This window comes from Fukomys damarensis, unplaced genomic scaffold, assembly GCF_012274545.1.
Source record: "Fukomys damarensis isolate Sample0158 unplaced genomic scaffold, DMR_v1.0_HiC HiC_scaffold_13, whole genome shotgun sequence".
Lineage (NCBI taxonomy): Eukaryota > Metazoa > Chordata > Mammalia > Rodentia > Bathyergidae > Fukomys > Fukomys damarensis.
In genome coordinates this window covers 8,121,318-8,141,147 of record NW_022900925.1, presented here as the reverse complement: position 1 = coordinate 8,141,147, position 19,830 = coordinate 8,121,318, and the positions used below count along the sequence as shown (strand labels likewise).

General features: G+C 44.0%; 1 protein-coding gene across 1 annotated transcript in view; it reads left to right on the top strand.

Moving 5' to 3' along the window:
- The window catches only part of Usp43 (ubiquitin specific peptidase 43), a gene marked incomplete at its 5' end in the record, with an annotated part of 69,056 nt that overhangs the window by 16,114 nt on the left and 33,112 nt on the right, over window positions 1–19,830 (top strand). Inside the window, 5 exons of the mRNA XM_010615026.1 lie at window positions 2,065–2,168; window positions 12,350–12,442; window positions 14,085–14,220; window positions 16,797–16,932; window positions 18,795–18,930. Of these exons, the coding sequence (XP_010613328.1) occupies window positions 2,065–2,168; window positions 12,350–12,442; window positions 14,085–14,220; window positions 16,797–16,932; window positions 18,795–18,930 (605 nt within the window). The remainder of the gene's footprint in view (window positions 1–2,064; window positions 2,169–12,349; window positions 12,443–14,084; window positions 14,221–16,796; window positions 16,933–18,794; window positions 18,931–19,830) is intronic.

Below are 19,830 nucleotides of genomic sequence, written 5' to 3'. Positions count from 1 at the left end.
TCTTTTTTATTTTTGCTCATCTTATTATTCTGATATATTTTGAAATACATTGTACACATCAGTATACTTTACCCCAGGTGTTTCACACATTCCTTTTTCCTGGTTCCAGTCTTTGCTTTCTCATACCCTTCGACATTCACCTTGAATTCCACCCAGATCTTCACCTGCCCCTCCTATCAGTGCAGTCTCCTGATGAAAGTCCTTTCATTCTCATGGGGATGATAGCGCAGAAGCAAGGAAGACCCCAAAATACCAACAATTGTTCCTGGGAGACAGATATTTATATAGCCCGTAGACACATGCAAAGTATATCTGTATTACCATCTTATGTTGGGAGTGGAGGAAAAAAAGTGTCTAAAAAGACTCTTTGAAGCTAGGTGTGGTGGTGCATGCCTGTGATCTCAGCAGTCTGGAAGGCTGAGGCAGGAAGATAGCAAGTTTGAGCCCAGCCTGGACAACTTAGTGACTTAGTGAGACTCTCTCTCTCTCTCTCTCAAAAAAAAAAAAAGTTAATAATAAAGGGCTGGGGGATGTAGCTCAGTGTGAAGACCTTGAGTTCAATCCCATGAACCATTAATTAAAAAAAAAGAAAAGAAAAGACTCCTTGAAGTGTTTGATGATGAAAAAAACTGAGAAACATTGTTCTGGGCAGAGACGATGAACCTTGAAGAGCTTTCAGCAGTATAAATGTCTGCTGCAACATGCATGGCGTAGGTTCTTCACCACTGTTCTAGGGCCTCCTTTTTGTGTGGCCACATGTGAACACTCATATGGGTAACTCAGTATTTTACTAAATAGCTTTATATAATGAGTGGCTTTGATTCAGGGATTGCCCTCAGATACAGACCTTTCAAGCACGAAGATTTTTGCACATCAAAGCCATAATAAATACTTGTATCCCGTGTGTGGAGGGAGTAGGGAATAGGTTAAAGGGTGGAGAATGAATGTAGGAAAACTAGAAACTGGCGTACTTCATATCGGGAGTGGTAGGGGGCCATAGGAGTTTGGTGACATTGGGTCAGGCATGAGCTCCAAGGTAGCCTTGCTAAAAAAATGACCCCCAAGCTACCAAATCCAAAGCTCTCCATCCTGTAAAGTTCTCTTACATATGGTAAAGACTTCACAGATGTGATGCAGCTAAGGATCTTGAGGGAGGGTAATTAAGATGGATTATCCAGGTGGGACATTAGTTTAATAATGAGCGTTTTTCTAAATGAGGCTGAGAGGGTGATGTGGACAAAGCAGAGGGAGATTTGAAGATGCTGATCTTGAAGGCTAGAGTGACATGGCCACAGGCCAGTGGATCTGGGCAGCCAGCAGCAAGGAGTGAGTTCCTCCCCTGGAGTCTGCAGGGAGCATGGCCCTGGCAACACAGTGGTTTGAGCCTGTCAATACTGATTTTGGATGTATGGTCCCAAGAACTGAGAAAATGAATTTATTGTTGGAAGCCATAATTTGTAATGATTTGCTACAGCAGCCATAGGGAACTACCATACAAGGCGATCCAGCGTACACAGCACAACTTATATGGGTAGAATGAAGCAAGTTTATATATCAAATTGTATAATTTAAGCCTGCTTTGTCTGTGAGCAATGGGACATACTTAGAGGAAAACTGGCTTGCCAAAAGTGTGGGCAGGAACAGCTGAGTAGGTGGAGGATGGAGAGCTTTGGTGTGACCCACGAGGTGATGATTGTCCACCCCAGTGGACATACAAGAGGCATCCAGTCAGGGAGGGCCCAACGGGTCAGAGCAGGGGCTGGCCATCCCCAGGGAAGGGTGTTCACCTAGGCTCACACTTTTGTTTCTCTCTCCCTCTCTCTCCCTCTCTCTCCCTCTCTCTCTCTCTCTCTCTCTCTCGCTCTCTCGCTCTCTCTCTGTTTTATGAGACAGAGTCTTGCTGTGTCATTCAGGGACTTTGAACTCACTATGGAACTCACTAAGGAACTTGGAGCAATCCTCCTGTCTTAGCCTCCCAAGTGCTAGGATGCAGGTGGAAGCCACCACTCTGGACCAGGAAGGTGGATAGTATCTAATCTTGCTTCCTTTCCTGTTTCTTTGCAGCTGTTGCCTGAAGCCAGGAAAACCCCTGAGAACCTTCAGTCCTCATCAGCTCAGCTTTCTCTAGGTCAGAGCTTTGTACAAAGCCACTTTCAAGCACAATACAGGTGAGACCAGGTGTGTTTGGAATGTGTCACCCTGGGGGCTCAGTGGACTTGATCACCGTTTTTTCATTGCCCCTGCTGACCCTGAAGTTATACAACAACAAAGCCATAAACACTTGCTTTAGCTCCCTTGTAAATTCCCATCAATCACTGGCTTCTGTTGTCTCTGACAGCTAGTGGTTCTTCTTTTCTTTCTTCCTGTTTTCTGGGCCTTTTATCTTCCCTTGAAGCAGGGGTGATGGAGGGCCATTCTACAGTGAATGCGGAAGCTGGGACATTGCCAACAAGCGATCACCCTGAAGCTTGTGAGACCCAGTTTGTTCTTTATGGTCAGAGAGCTCAGCTGAAAAAGTCATTCTGGACACAAGCGTTACCTGCATTCTGGAGGACACAAAAATAAATAGAATTATGTGGGCTTTGACTTCAGAAAGCGTGTGTGCTCTTCAGGCACTCCTTCATAAACATCAGGACCCACACAAGGCAGAATGTGTTCGTATATTATAATGTTTAGGAAAGGTCCTCCCTGACGTGAGAGGAAAGAGAGGCTTCTCGAAGGAGGCACACCTTTGGAGGGGCTCCGAGGGATGAAGAGGATCCGATGGGTGGGACACATTCCATTTAAAGCTGGGAATGAGCATAGGGATCAGGATTTAGGGGAAGCCCCTGGATACAGAAAATCTCTTTTAGGTAGAATGCTTGCCCATATGCATAAGCTTTAGAAAAAAAATATATTTATTTAGAGACAGGTTCTTGTCTTTAATTCAAGCTGGCCTTGAATTCATTTTGTAGCCCAGGTTGTCCTCAGACTCATAGCAATCCTCCTGCCTCGGCCTCCCAAGATTATAGCTGTGTGTCACTGTGCCTGGCTTAAATGCGTTTTTAAACTGATACATAAAAACAGACATTGTACATATTAATGGGGTGTATCATGTAATGTTTTGAAACATGTCTAGTTATACATTGTGCAATATTTAAATCAGGTGAAACACACTGGTACCTCGTGTCAGATCCCCCCAGGCAGAAGAGAAAAACTTCCCAGGCAATGCAGTTATACATCCTGCAAAGTGCAGAGGATAACAGGAAGCTAAGGCCTGGGTTCCAGATAAGCAGCTTGCCCTGTGCAGCAACATCTGTGGCTCCAGATCCCCTGGAGACCACCAGACTTCCTCTGCCCTAGAACAAAAGACTTCCTCCACTCCAGGACAAACTTTTCCACTCCTCCTGGCACTACCCCTCCCCTACCCAAAGTCCCCTGTAAAGTTTCCCCTCGCCCAAGACCCCAGGGTCAATGGCTTTATCATCCTTGACTAGCCTGCACCCAGGCTGAAAATAAACTCTTGCTCGCTGCTTCATTTTTGCCTGCTGTGGTGGTCTCGGTCATGCTTCTGTTCACCCCAGCACCTCGGTTTGCAAACTCGGTTCTCTCCATGATTCTGGTTGCAAACTGAACTGGATGAGAACCCAGTCAAATTTCCCCGTAAGTCAATATTGAACCTGACCACTGAATTTGATTTGGTTCTTGTCCAAATGAGTTTGGGACCAGAATCACGGAAGGAATCAAGTTCATGAACCAAGGCACTATGTATATCTGTCTATCCGCTCAAACATGTATGATTTTTTTTTTGGTACTGGGGATGGAACTCGGGTCCTTGTGCTTGTGAGGCGGGCTGCGGAACCACCGAGCTAAATCCTGGGCCTACATTTATGATCTCTTTATGGTGAAAAGTTTTAAATTCCTTATAGCTTTGTAAAATATGTAATATGTTAATTGTCATCTACAGTCACAATGCCAACTACATGCCAAAATTCTTACTCCTAACCAACTGTAATTTAGTACCAGCTGATCAACCCCCATATTCTCCCTGGCCTCTGGTAGCCACTGTCCTACTCGCTCAAAAAGGCAACTCTTTTTTAGGTTCCATATGTATTTATTTGTGTGTTATTATTATTTTTAGTTTTTTTGCAACAGGGTCTTGCTGTATAGTTCAGGCTGGCCTCAAACTCATGGTAATCCTCCTGCCTCAGCCTCCTGAGTGCAAGGATTACAGGGTGTGCAGTCATTCCTGGCAGTTTATATGTAATGGCATATATTATATTTATAAAATGAAATGTAAAATATATAGTATAATGTTACATACATATATATTTATAGTAAGTACCTATAAAATAATATTTTATATTATATATGATATTTATATAATTTATTATTGTTGTTGTTGTGCTTGAAGACTGAACCTAGGGCCTGGTGCCTGGTAGGCAAGCGTTTGCCACTGAGCTACACCCCTAGCTCCAATATGTTTATATTTATATATGTATATAATATAGTTTGCATTTAATCCTTTTATAAGAGTACAGGAGGTGAGTGCTATGATCTGGGAGGTGGGGCTATTTTTGTGTGTGTGTGTGTGTGTGGTACCATACTGGGGATTGAACCCAGGGCCTTTGCACTGACCTACATCCCCAGCTCTTTTATTTTTATTTATTTATTTTTTTTGTACCAGGGATCAAACTCTGGCCCTGTGTTTGCGAGGCAGGCGACTTAACCACTGAGCCAAATCCCCGGCCCCTACCCGCTGCTTTTTTAAAATTAATTTTGAAACAGGGTCTTGCTAACATGCCCAGGCTGCTCTCGAACTTTTGATCCTCCAGCCTTAGCGTTCTAGAGTGCTGAGATTACAGGTGTGCACCACCACGCCTGGCTTAGTACGGCTTTTACAGGGACACAGTAAATGAGAGCCAGCTTCTGGCCTCTAATTTCTCAGAATCATGTGCTCTGCCTTGGTTTTCTTTGCCATTCTTCCTCTTCTGTTCTTTTCCAGTTCCTCTTGTTCATTCATTGTGATTTCTGGTTGCACCAATGCTGGGCTGTCTTGTTTTCCATGAAGGATACCAAAATATCACTGAGCTTTTTCCTTTGAGATGTCCCATCGAGTCGTTTCAAAGCAGTGCTTCTCTCTGGGTCTTTTAGATGACTGTCCCTTTCCTTTGCTCTGTGGGTTTTTTTTGTTTTTTATAGCTCTCCTGTTGGTTGTCTTCTCTTAATTGCTTCTCTTCAAGCAGAGTGACACTCAGTCTTTTAGAATTTCCCACTTCCAGGCATTTGCTTCCGTACGTTTTAGAGATTTATGTTCTTTGTGTTTCACTAAGAGGAGGTTGTTGAACACCGCTGGGAAACTGTCCTGCTTTAGGAGTTATATTCAGTTATATTTTACCTGTGATTACAGGTAAAATAAGTAGGAAGTGATCGTGGTCTCTGAAGGGGATTCTGTTCTTAGGAAGGCCAGATAGTCGCTGAAACACGTGTGGGCCTGCTGCAGCTGCTTGCCACTGGAGCAAAACGATCTGTAGCTTGTGAGGAGCTCTGTCGCTCTCTGCCCCCAGGGAGAGAAGGAACCTGAAGAAATTATCAAAGTGATAAGGACCGGGTGTGTTCCATTCCTGCCCTTGATTGTTGAGAATATTTTGAGGACAGGAAATCTCTTCTGAACGAGCCTGACCTTTATTATTACACTGACTCGTGTCCTGAGAGGCGTGGGGACCCTGCAGGGGGCGTGAAACAAGGAAGCCTAGATTTGTGGCTGTGGACCCTGAAAGCTGCGAGCCATGACAGCCTCTTGTTGGCCACTTCTCTTATCTCTGATTATCCAAAGCAGAGGCTGCCAGCAATGAAAATAAAGAGGTAGAGGGAGAGAAGGAGGAGGAACAGACACATCTAAGGGTAGGGCATGTTGGGGAGTTGGAGGGGTCACCTTCATCAGTACCGTATACCGTAGATCCACCCATTTCTCGCTCACTTTATTTTTTCTACCTTCTTCTCCTCTTCTCTGTGTTCACTCTCTTCCTTTCCCTCTTCCATAGATTCAAATGCCTGCTATTGGTCCAGTGGTTACCATGAGGGGCTAAGCCCTTTCCCACAAGAAAGGAATACAACCAGACATATACAGTGGTTCTGCCTTTGCAGGTTAAACCAACCACAGATTCAAAATATTAGAAAAAAATTGCATCAGTAGTCCACACGTGCATATTATTTTTTGGTTATTATTCCCTAACCGATACAGTATAACAACTCTATATAACATTTACACTCGCTGGGGATTTAGCTCAGCGGTTCGGTGGCCTGCCTTGCAAGCCCAAGGACCCGAGTTCAATCCCCGGTAACCACCCCCCCAAAAAATTTTTACACTGTATTAAGTATTATAAGTCATCTAATGATGACTTAAAATATCCAGGAGGATGTACAGGGGCTCTATTCCAATGTGATAACATTTTTTATGAAGAACATGAGCATCCGTGGATTTTGATATCTGTACTGGTGTTGGGGACTGGGAGCCAATGCCCCAAGTATGCCATGGGACAGCGGTTCTCGTGTGTTCTCCTGATACTTTACGAATGCTGTGCCATGTGCCAGGTTTTCTTCTAGATTCTACTGGCCACACCCAGGCCTGTTCTCACGGAGCTCACATTCTGTGAATGAGGGGCAGAGTTCACAGCATATAAGTCAATAGACAGCTGGCACCTATGCCCCCTAAGCGATAAGGAGTAACTTAGGAGGTGGGAGGTGGCCAACTTTAGATAAGGTGGTCAGGAAGACTACTTTGAAGAGGGCCATTGGAACCAAGAGCTGAATGACAAGGACTCCACCATTCAAAGGACTAGGGACAGGGTATTTCAAGCAGGAACTAGCAAAGGCAAAGGGCCTCAGGTAGGACAAATCTTGGCCAGTTCTAGGGACCAAGGTGATCGGCAAGTATGAGAGGGAACTGGGGAGGAGGGCAGGGACCTGGTGGGCAGGTTTGCAGTCCAGCTGTGGATTTCAGCTGCAAGGGCACAGGAAGTCACTGCAGTGGTAAAGCGGGTGTGGTCTGCTTCGTCAGTGTAAGGGGTACTCTGTCTGTTATGGGGGTGGAGGGAGTTATCCCTGGGAACGAGGGTGGCTGGAACCGTGGAAGCAGTGGTGGAGATGGAGGGCTATGACTAGGTTTGGAGTATGTTTTGGATGCAGAGTCACCAAAACTTGCTAGGGGACTTAGGGGTTGGGGCAGAGGGCTTCAGGGAAAGATGAGAATCTAGGGCAACTCTGGTGTTTGTTTTTACAGAAGTGTAACTAGGAAAGATTCAGGGTTACTGAAGTCCATGTTACAGGTGCTTGATCTGGTGTGGGGTGAGCTGGGCATGAGGGATTCCTCAGGAATCTGAGTGACATCTGAGCTGATCAGATATTACGGACTAGCAGTGCCCATTGGGTGGATTTCTTTCTATAGGATAATGTGGAAGAGATGAGGTGTTCATGCTAAAAATGCACTGGTAACAGCTAAAAATACCCACTTTGTTCTTGAGAGTCTGAAGTGGAGAAAAAGTGTCATTAGGGATCTCATTGACACAAGGGCTTTCCATGTCTGGGAAGTGATTTGCTGCAGCCGTAGGGGTTGGGGCGCTTCAGGCTGATGCCGGTGCATGGTGGTGCCTGCTGTGTCTGTCCTCTCCATGGATCAGGGCTTGCCTGGGGTAGGCGTGAATGGGGGATTATGGGTTAATTCACAAGCCTCTCTTCACTGAGGTTTTCCCTCTTTGATCTTCTCTGTCCCCCCTTTTGTAGTAAGGGGACTGAACCCACGGTCTCCTGCGAGCTAGGCAAGGGCTCTACCACTAAGCTACACCTCCAGTCCCCCTTAATCCCTTTTTAAGGAGATGCCTTTTTTGTCTTTGGCTGGAGGGAAGATGAGGAAATAGTAGAATGCTGAAGGCTATGGACTGTAAGAAAAATACTGTTATTCTGTATGATTATTATCACAACGTAAAAATGCCTTTAAGTGTAATAGCTAAGGATTGTTGCTACATTGGAGTACTGACTGGAGGAGGGAATGTCTGTGTATGTGTTTTCCAGGTTCTTCAGGTCATTTGTAGCCTTTGTTACTAGAAAGTCTAATCTCTTGTCTCCATTACAGGCTGCATTCCCTATTAGGAAGAGGACATCCATCCATCCATCCATCCATCCATCTCTTTTTGTTGTTATTGTTTTGAGACAGAGTCGTGTTGTGTAGTTTAGGCTGGCCTTGAACTTGATAAATAGCCCAGGCTGGTCTTGAGCTCACAGTGATACCCCTGCTCAGCTTGCTGCCTTACAGCACCCCTGCCGGATGCTAGGGTTACAGGTGTGTACCACCATGCCCAGCCAGGCAAAGTATATTTTTATAGCCTTCCTCACAACAGATCTTAGAAAGGTGAACACATGCTTCTGTACTGTCAGGATGATCACTGTCTGCATAGACCCTGACCTGCTATTCAGTGAGCAGTCATTTTACCCAGATCTGAGTTGTCAGATGTGTGTGTATCCAGCAGTCAAAGAGCAGGGTGTGCAGGCCCAGGTCTGGGCCATTTTTGGGCATTTCAAGCAGGTTGCAGTTCTGACTTTTAGAAGCAAAGATTACTTTACAACCAAAGAAATTTGAGCAGGAGAGCAAACACCACAAGAAGGTGGGTTCTGATCATCGAGGGGCAGTGGAACAATTTTCTGTCCCTTGTGACTGATTGGAGGACAGTAGGACAGGACTGCAAATGTTCTGTAGGGGGTGGTGGGGGTGATGAAAGGATCTCTCAGGCCACATTTGGGTACTGTGATAGCCTTGAGAAATAGCCAGAGTTTTCATTAAAGGTGAAGCTGACACTGTCTTCCTTTTGGATGTGTTGGTCACGTTTGCTTTGAGAAACAGATGCACCTCCCACCTTCTCTGCAGCTTCTTAGGAAAATGATACAATATCTGTGACAGCCAATCTTGACTGTCAACTTGATTGGATTGGGAGATGCCTAGGAACTTTGTGAGGCACACTGCTGCGTGTGTCTGGGTAGGTCTTGGGGGCATGACCTTGGGGACAGTATCTGGTCCTGGTCATTTCCTCTCTGGAGCATTTCCTGAACTCACTTCTGGGATGCCATGGGTTGAGCAGCCCCTGCCACGGTGTTCTTGTCTTGGAGCCAGCAGACATATGCTGAAACCTCTGTACCAGTGAGCAACATAAACCTCTGCTCCTAAGATGTCAGTTGTGGATGTCAGGTATTTGGTCCCAGCAATGAGAAAGCTGACCGATGCATTTCCTTTGTTCCTGAAATCTAAAATGAGGGCTGAGGATGTAGGTCAGTGAGTACATGCTTAGCATGTCCAATGTCCTAGGTTCTATCTTCAGTACCACAAAATAAATAAAATAAACTGAACCCATTCTGTTTTTTTTTTCTTTCTCCCAAACTGCAAATCTTTTGCTACCTGGCACAGATATGGGGCTCAAACTAAAGGTCACATCCCTGAGCCAATTTAATATAATGCAGTCTATGAGAAAAATGCAACCCAGCTTGGTTTTAGATGGCTGAAAAAAAATGGAGAAGTCAACAAAAAAATATCCTTTTTCATTTGTTTGCGTAAATGTGAAACTGGGATTTGGAAATTTCCCAAAGACAAAAATATATCCTGCAGGCTGATTTTATGCCTAGGTATGCAGCAGTGAGTGAAGGTAGAAGGAGGATTAGAAGAGAAGGTAACAAGAGACTCCACAGACGCCAGGTCCTCGGCTCTCTGACATCAACCATTCCCCTGGTTCTCCTGAGGGGAAATCAGCAAGAGGCAGTGATCAGAAATGAATGTTAGCTTGAACATAAAACCTGGGGGTGACAGGGGGTGTAGCTTCATGGTAGAGCGCTTGCCTAGCATGTGTGAGGCCCTGGGGTTTAATCCTCAGAACTGCAAAACAAACAAAAAAACCCACTGGCATCTATTTTCTGAAATCGCTGTGACCTTTTGATGACCAGTGCCCATTCTGGATAGCCGAGTGGACTAGCAGCAAGCGGATCCATGGGCTCACCTGGGGCAGCGCCCCTAGGTCCGTGTCCTTGCCAGTCTCTGGTTTTCCCCCTTTTGCTTGCTTAGTGGAAAAAACACTCCTACAGGACTAGAGCTTGTCACAGGAATGGATTCTGAGGCCTGCTGTGGTTACCTGGCTGTCGGCCAGCGGTGAAGGTACAGATGACAGGACCAGGCTGCCACCAGGCAATTGTTCTGAAGTCCCAAGGAAGTGGGTACAGATTTTAGAATACATTTAGCACAACGTGCAGCAATCCCTTACATCCTGGGAGAATATGGTGCCTTATACAATTAGGGAAATAAAACTGAAGCACCCACATGGAATACAGGTCCTGGGTGAACTGTGGGATGGTCAAATTTATAGGAATTGAAAAATATAAATAAACAACATGCATAGCTACTGTGAAAGAAGCAAGCAATGCCTCACTCATACTAAAGATCAGAGAAGTGATAGTGAATTTGGATTTATCTTGTTACATACCAGCTGTGTGTACTTTGGCAAGTTATTTACCCTCTGTGTGCTTCAGTTTCCTCTTTTGTAAAATAGGTATTCTGGTGGGTATGCGTAGTAAGTAGATTAATATATGCTCAATCTTCAGAATAATGTTCAGTTTCTGGTAAATGCCGTTTCGATGTCAGCTACTGTTACTGTTCGCTTCTATGTTGTAACCTTTATTTTTTTCTGCATCCTTTCAGTAAGGGGTGGGGAACTTATACAATTCTGACCCTCCTCACTTCCTTTGAAGTAGAATTTCTTTGTTTGTTTTTTGAGACAGGGTCTCACTTTGTAGTTCAGCCTGGCCCTGAACCCATTATGTAGCTCAGGCTGGCCTCAAACTCAAGGAGATCCTCCTGCCTCTGCCTCCCAAGTGCTGGGATTACAGGCGTGAGCCACAATGCCCAGTTTGAAGTAGAATTTCTAGGAGTAAAGTCTGGACCAAGAAAGCTGCCTGAGTGGCTCTGGGGCACAGAAAGGCTGACAATCAGAGGAAAGGGTGGTTTCTCCAAAGTGCTTCAGCTTGAAAGTTTGCATGCTGCATTTCTATCTGGAGGGCTTATAGTGTCCCTTTGCATACTCAGTGCACCAGTGTGAGGTTAAACTTTCTTCTTCACCTGTTGCCTTAGTCACGTTCTCATTGCTGGGACAATATACCCAACACCTACAAATAAAGGAGAAGAGGTTTATTTCGGCTAATGTTTCATTCCCTAGCAGCTGGCTCCAGGGTAGGATGGAATGGCACAGGGGCATGGCGGAGCAATAGCAGCTCACCTCATGGGAGCCAGGAAGCAGCATGAGAGGAGGAGCCGAAGAGGGAAGTGCACCCTTAGATCACACTACAGGTGACTCGCCACGCCTCTCCTGGCCAGACTCATTGTTTAACAGCACACTGATGCTCATCAGGGGACTAACCCACCAATAAGTATGGTGCCCCATGACCCAGACTCCTTCCCAAAGCGCTGCCTGGGAGCACATGCAGCTTTGAGGGGATCTAGATTTAAACCATAATACCTATTTTTTGAGGTGAAAGTTCCCAACATAAAATTAACCATTTTACTTTTCTTTTAAAAAAAAATCATTTATTTTACTTTTGCTTTTTCTTTTCTGAGACAGGGTCTTGCTATGCTGTCCAGGCTGGTCTTGAATTCCTGGGCTCAAGCGATCCTTCTGCCTCTGCCTTCCAAGTAGCTGGGATTACAGGTGCACACCACCATGACAGGCTAAATTATCCATTAAAAAGTGTATGTTTCAGTGGCATGTACCATCGCAGTACTGTGCAACCAACACCGCTTACTATTTTCTAATCATTTTTATCACCAAGAGAGATAATCTGCTACCTAGTAAGCTGTCACACTCCTTCTTCCAGCCCCGGCAACAGCCAATTTGCTTTCTGTCTTTCTATCTTTTCTGTCTTTTTATCTATTTCGGGTGTGTCACACAAGGGAATAATACAGCATGTGGCCTTTTGTGCCTGGAGTCTTGCTAAGTCCTTAGCATCGTGTTTGCAAGCTCCCTTCACGTTGTCTCAGGAGTCCATTTTCTTTTCACAGCTGTGTATTCTGCACTATAGATCCACTGCATTCTGTTTACCCACTGCCCTGTTGGTGGACGGTTGGGTTGTTTTATACATTTTGGCTCCCTATAAACAGGGCTGCTAGAAAGAACATTTATGTCCAAGTATCAGTTGAACAGCTGCTTTCCATTTTCCGGGTGTACACCGACGAGGGGAACTGCTGGAATAGATACGCAGTGGTAATTCTATATTTAACTTTTCAGGGGACCACTGAGATATTTACATGCGATGATACTTTCATCTCTCTTCTTTGTGCTCACAGATCTTCCTTGACATGTCCCCACTGCCTGAAACAGAGCAACACCTTTGACCCCTTCCTGTGCGTGTCCCTTCCTATCCCCTTGCGCCAGACAAGGTACGTGAGAGTTGCTCCTTGCCCTTTGCCCTTGACTTCCCTCTTGCTGGTTACTAATGGGGTCCCTGACCTTGAACCCACCGCTTTTCTGTTTTGTTTCTCACTGAGCCTTTCTTTGTCTAGAAAGCAGTCTCATGGTCCAGTGACACTGAGTTATTGAACGGGGACCATGGCCCTTCTTTAGCAGGGAGAATGGGCCTTGGGCAGCAGGATTGGGTCTGACTCTGGGCTGTGTATCCATGCTGTTGCCAGGAAGCCATGTTTGGGTCATTGAGGAGCCGGCGTGGGGCCCCTTGGCTAGACAGGGACAAACCAGAGCCCCTTGGTCAGCACCTCCTCTTCCCTGCTTTATTTTAAAATTCTTTTTCTTCTCTGTGAAGGTTTTGGGAAAATGATTTGTTAAAGAATCAACAAAAACAAAAAAAAAAAAAAAGAGGAAAGGGCTGTTTTGGGAGAGAAGAAAAAGAAAAGCAGAGGCATGGTTGGGTGAGGGCAAGGTGTGCAGAAACCTACTGTACAAAAGCCAGAAGCAGGTCTTGCCGCTGCCTCACAGATGTCAAGTGCTGTGGTGGCGACTGGTTGGTGTCAGCGCCGAAGGGGGTCAGTGAGCTTCCAGGCAGGAGCTGTCCCTGGTGTGGTGGTGGCCATGTGTTCTCCACTGCCGTAAGTACCATGTGTCCTGCCCTCCACCTGTCCACAGTCTGTCCTTGGGACGCAGCAGACGGCATGACTCCTCTTTCTTCCCTCTCCCTCTCTCTCTTTCTTTCCTTCCCTCCCCTCTGTTTCTCTCTCCTTCCCCCTCCCCTCTTTCTTTCTTTTTTTCTTTCTTTCTGTTCTCTACATTAAACCTAGGGCCTTGAACATACCAGGCAGGCTGTCTACCACTGAGCTTCATCTCTTTTAAAATTGTTATTTTGAGACACAGTCTTGCTAAGTTATGCTGGTTGACCTCAAATTTATAAACTTCCTTGCCGTGGCCTCCCAAATAGTTGGATTATAGGTGTGCACTACCGTGCCTGGTTTAACCTCCCTCTCTGTTCCAAAACCCTGTGCTGTGTGTACCACCGGTGTAATATTTACTGTATGACATGACTGATGCTACCCTTCGATCCCCTTTTGATCCATGTAACTTGGCCTGATGCCTCACAGTGCAGTGGTTAAGATCACTGCCTCTGGGACAGTCTGCCTAGAGTCAAATCCAAACACCACTAACTAGCTGTGCGACTTGAACAGGACAAGAGAAACAACCATCAGAAAACTGGGCCGGGAGAAATCGTGCGAGGTAAAAGTCAAGGTTTCCAAGGAAAATTTTCATTAAGAAAAGGAGAAAATCATGCATAAGGTTGACTTATTCTTTAAGAAGCAGTTTGTCTGCTTTATTTTTCCAAACTTTATTCACTGGGACAATTAGAGTCTTGAAATCAGAGAGCCAGATAGCGATTCATAATCAAATACCTTCTATTTTCAACTCTCTGGAAAACCAGTTTAGGAGATTCGACTCTCTACTTCCACCTGGTGGGAGTACGCCTAAAATGCAAGGGGCAAAGGAAAGCAGGTGGTTCTAAAATTGAACCATTGTCAGTGGTGTTGGTGACGCTTAATGTCAGTCCTTTAGGAATGTGGCCCCCTTTCTGTTTTCCAGATTCTTGAGTGTCACATTGGTCTTCCCCTGTAAGAGTCAGCGGTTCCTGCGGGTAGGCCTGGCCGTGCCAATCCTGAGCACAGTGGCGGCCCTGAGGAAGATGGCCGCGAAGGAAGGCGGAGTCCCTGCAGATGAGGTGTGAGGGGGCTGCACTTGCAGGCCATAGCAATATGTCTCCTGGTTTCTGTGTGATTCCTAGTTCCTGGTGTCTGAGGAGACTGGGCCTCGCCCCTTGCGGGGTGACCACGAAGGACACCTGCCCTCTTAGAAGGTGGTAGTGATCATGGAGGGGATAGTTTCAACAGCACCTAACCTCAGTCATACTCACCAAGTTCTGAACATGTCTAGTGACCTTTATATTCATTTCTCCTCGTAGTTGATATCATGCCAGCCCCTCTAAAGTAGACATTATAACTGTGCTCATTTTGTTAGTGAGGAAAAAGAAGTCCTGAGGGGTTAAGTGGCCTGCCCAAGGTCACACAAGCTAGGAACTGGCAGTCAGGCTTTGAACTTAGGTGGTTTGAGCTACTGTAGTCTGAGCTTACTACTCTGTATTTTCACTTGTGAGGTCATAAACCAGGCTGCTGAAGGGACAGTAAATGAAGTATAAGCAGCTGCTGAGAGAACTGAGAATGTCTGACATGGGGAAGGTGGGTGGCTGTGCTTTTTCACTTTTTTGAAGGAATTTTGGTGAAAGATTGGAGTCACTGTGACTATAAAGGCTTCCATGACGTGGTGGGGTGAGAAGCAATGATGGTGACAAGCCGGGTGGCAGGAGTAGAGGGGCTCTGATGGAGTTCTAACTGTGATTCAGTTGTCCTGTAGCTCTCTGACCTTGGATCACGTAAGTGATTGCTGGTCCCTCTGTTTCTTTACCTTTTATACCTCTCTGACTGCCTCATTGGATTTTTGCTAAATAAAAAAATATTTTAACCTTTTTGTTCAGGTATACCATACAGCGTGGACATCCTAGGGTTGTCATTTGTTAAATTTTACACCTGCCTACAGCCATATAATCACCATGGTTACTGAGGAGCCTTCCCAACACCCCAGCTGCACCCCCCCCAAATGCCTTTGTCCTCCATTACTTCATATAGGTTTCTTACAGGGATCTCAAAAAGGGGGAAAATACAGGCCAGGGATTTAGCTCAGTGGCACTGCACCTGCCTTGCAAGCACAAGGTCCTAAGTTTGATCCCCGGTGCTGAAAAAAAAAATAAGGAAATATATATGTATCTTGCTTTCTATATGCTGAAGCGCACTAGGGGACCTATTTGTGTGCACGAGAGAGGAACAGAGAAAGAGAGAGACGGAGAGAGAGGGAAGGAGAGGGAAGGAGAGGGAGAGAGTCAGATAGGCGTATTTGGGGGCAAAATGGCAGTAGAAAAGAACCAAAGAGGAACATCTGAGAGAGATAGAGTTTGAATAATAGTAGGACTGTCAGGAATGAGAGTGGTGTTCAGGGAGATAGAAATCTCTGGGGATGTTGATATGAATATTTTGATTAGAACTTAAAACCTATCTTGATATTTTATTTTAAATGGCAGTTTAATTTCACTTGTATTACCTACGATCACAAATACCTTTGGGTGCCTTCCCACCATCATATTTTATGTTTTTTTATTTACTCAACATTTCCTGCTTTCAGGGGAGGGAAGCTTCCTCCCCTCGTTCTTTTACTACTTTAAAAAAATAGAGCATTTTTTCCTTATTTTGTCTTCTGATTTGGGACATATAATATTTCTTTCTTTTACTATGTATTTATTTGTTTGGTACTGGGGATTACATTCGGATCCTTGCAGTTTCAAGGCAGGCGATGGAACCACTGAGCTAAATCCCCAGCCCTCGTTTACTATTTACTATTTATTAAATGTCACAATGTATAATTAACAAAGTGTAATATTAATGTCAAGCAGCACAAAGATCCTGATATGCTTTCTTTTTATACCTTCTTTAATTAGATATTATGGATAGATATTATTATTTGTCTATAATGCCTCCTACCCTTCCAACTTGTAAAAGTTGTACTAGTTATTATTATGTTTTACATATTCAATGCATGTTTACACTTGCCAAATTTTACCATTTTCTTTTAAGTCATTATTTTTACCTTACAACTCAGGTTTTATTTCTGATTGTTGTTGTTTTTTCCTTTAACCCTGAAATGTATCATAAGAGAATTTCCTAGCTGAGGTGCCTCAGATGAGTTCTGTGAGTTGTGTGTTGAGATGTTGATTCCTTCCTCCTTGGGGAATCAGGGGGCAGTCTGGGTTAGGCAAGACTCCCAAAGTGGTCACTCCTTTCCTCTCTTCTTCTCCAGGTGAAGCCAGCCCCATAAACCTATGTTCCAAAAACATTTTTCATGTATAACATAATATAAAAAATGTCAGTCACACTATTTAGATGTTCACTCAATGGAGGTCTGTAAGTGGTAAGCATTTTTTGTTTACCCGAAGAGAGCTTTATTTAGTCCTAATTCTTTCATACCATTTAGCTGGGTATAAAACTACAGATTAAAAAAAATGTTTTTGGTTGCAGTTGAAATGTCTGTGATCGTACTGTTATAACCTTCTGTGTTTTATTACTTAAAATGTGTAACCACTTGGAAGGAAAGGGTCTAACAGACCTTCAAGACTTTCAGTCACTTTTTGATTTCTTATCTCTTAGGTTTTCTTTGAGAAATCGGAAGGGAAATTGATCCTTCTCTTTCCAGGTCATCTTAGTTGAACTGTATCCCAATGGACTCCAGCGGTCTTTCTTTGATGAAGAGGACTTGAATACCATAGCAGAGGGAGATAATGTGTATGCCTTCCAAGTCCCTCCATCTCCCAGCCTGGGAACACTCTCAGGTACAACAGTGCTTTGCATAATTTTATATGGATATTATGAGTTATAGATTGGAGATAGTCCTCTTTGGTCATTAAGGCATAAAACATTTAGTTTTAGCACTTGGAAATGTTAGGCTTATTTTCCCTGCAATTTTGTGTATAGGTGGTTGATTGATGGTTGATATTAAAAATGATTTAGCTAATACTGAGGTTCTTAAAATCTTAGTGAATATTAGAATCAGCCAGAGGGTTTGTTAAACCAGATATTTATAGGTCCTGCCCCCAGAGTTTTTGATTCAGTTGGCTTGGAGTGGGGCCTGAATTTGCATACCTAACAATTTCCCAAATGATGGCAGTCCAGGGATATTTTGGGAATCACTCTTTAGTGTAGGTGCTGGTGTGATCTTTATTTTCAGGACTTGTGATTTAAGGTCTGTGCTTGAAATAAAATTTAAATGGCCAAAGAAATTAGAAAATAACTTACTTGTTAATGGTTATGCTTTGTAATGCTTTTCTTTCTTAAACCTCACACTAGTTAACTAGTTAATTTTTTTTATTTTGAGACAGGGACATGCTGTATAGCTCAGGCTAGCTTTGAACTCTCTATGCATCTCACGCTGGCCTTGAACTTGGGAAAATCCTCCTGCCTCGGCCTCCTGAGCGCTGGAATTACAGCCATGCAGCACCAAGCCTGGCAACATGGTTAATTTCTAATAGCCTTTTGCTGTTAGCAATATACATTTTGGCCCATTTAGGCAGTCTAGGAGACCATTATGAAAGGACCCTGCACCAGTGTTACAATGTACAGCGACCCCTTGATCTGTGTCATCCCTTTCTTCAGTTTCAGTTACTTGTGGTCAACCATGATCTGAAAATTTTAAATGGAAAATTCCAGAAATAATAATTCATTTTTTGTGTTTGGCTTTGTTTCTTCCATGCTAGGGATCACACAGAGGGCTTCATGTATGCTAGGTAACTGCTCCAACCCTGAGCTGCATCCTAGCCCCATACTTCATAAGTTTTAAATAACTTTGAATACCAGTTATTGTTGTAATTATTTTGTTATCATTGTTAATGTCTTACTATACCTAATTTATAAATTACACTCTAGCATAGGAACAGATGTATAGGAAAAAACCATAGCATATATAGTTTTTTTTCTTTCTTTTTAAGAGTTTGGTACTTTGATATTTTCTGAGGTTTTAGGCATCCACGGACTGTCTTTGAAGGTGTCTTTCTCTGATAACAGTGACTTACTGGATCTCTGATGAGTCCTGTGCCAGCTTAGGCAGCAGGCCGTGGGGACTGGGTGTTTGATATTCTCTGAGACAACATGAAAACTCTGGGCATTGGAATCTGGGACAAACTATTGATTGACCCTGTTTTACAACATAGTGAAACAAGTCTTCATTTCTAATTTAATCGTGAGTGACATATACTTTGCTGAAAGTCACAGTTCACACCGGAAATGGAGAATAGTGAAGTCCTTCTCCTTTCTCCACGGGAGACTTTTGCCTTCTCAATATACTTCTTGTGTTGGCTTCCAAAGACCGTAGATGCTCTCGGGGCTGCCTGATCAAGGTATAAAAACACCAAAATTATTTTGGAGTCTTTTTCAGATTGCTTTGGAAAGAGTTAATTAAACCCTTGCCAGTATTTAAAAATTATTGGCCCGGCATAACTGCAGACTCACTAACATGCTCACGATGTTTGTACACTAGGTGACAGATGGCACAAGTGATGTGAACCTTTTTATCTTCTCCCAAAAGCCACCAGGTGTCCTCCCACTGGTGGGGAATAGGTGCTCAGGGAGAGAAAGGGTCGGAAAAGCCAGGGCTCCAGCCCACTGCAGGGGCTCTTCAACGCCATTCTCTCCCCTCCAGCTCATGCACCGGGTCTGCCTGTGTCCCCGTGCTTGGCGGCCCGAGAGGGTCAGCGATTCTCCGTGCCTCTCCACAGTGAGAACAAAGTGCTCATCCTCTTCTGCAACCTGGTGGGGTCAGGCCAGCAGGCCAGCAGGTACATTTAACTTCATCCTTTCCTCACTCTGTGCTGCGATTTGGAGACCTGTACTTGGGGTATTGTGTAGAGTAATTCTAACTTGATGAAATTAAATATCTATCCCCAAGATTAATAAAATAGGAGAAGGGAATAGGGCACTTCCTGAACAAGAGGATTGGAAATAATTGCTTTAAGCAGATGGTTAACATCATCCTTAATTAAACATCAGAGCTTTCCCTTTCTTTGAAGGAATGATTATTATTGCCCTCATTACAGTTATTTTATACAGTATTGTGTTGTAAGAGCCATGTGTGTCTATAGTCCCGGCTACTCAGGGGGCTGAAGAAAGAGGCTCGAGAGTTCAAGGTCAGCCTGGGCAACATAGCAAAACAACAAAACAAAGCCAAGAACTAGAAAGTGATTAGAACTAATGAAAATGGAAAGGGACTGTTTGCATTACAAATTTGCAAAAACAGATAGTTTTTTTATATAGTCCAAATAAAGTGTTTACAGAGAAATGATAAATGTTTGAAGTGGTAAATAGTCTAATTACTCTGATTTGATTAGCTCATGATGTATGGAAATATTACATTGTATTCTATAAATATATATTCTTGGCTGGGTATGGCGGTGCACACCTGTAATCTCAGCACTCAGGAGGCTGAGGCAGGAGGATCACTGTGAGTTCCAGGCCAGCCTGAACTACATAATGAGACCCCATCTCAAAAAAAATTATTTTAAAATATGGAATAATAAAGTGCTAAGAATAGCCAAAAATATTGGGGAAGAGGGAAAGGAATAAGAGGAATTAGTCTATGGAAATAGAATAAATTTTAATTATTAAAATATTGTGGCATGAGCAAAAGAATACACAATTAAATCAACCAAATAGAATGAGCCTTTGTTATATGACAAAGC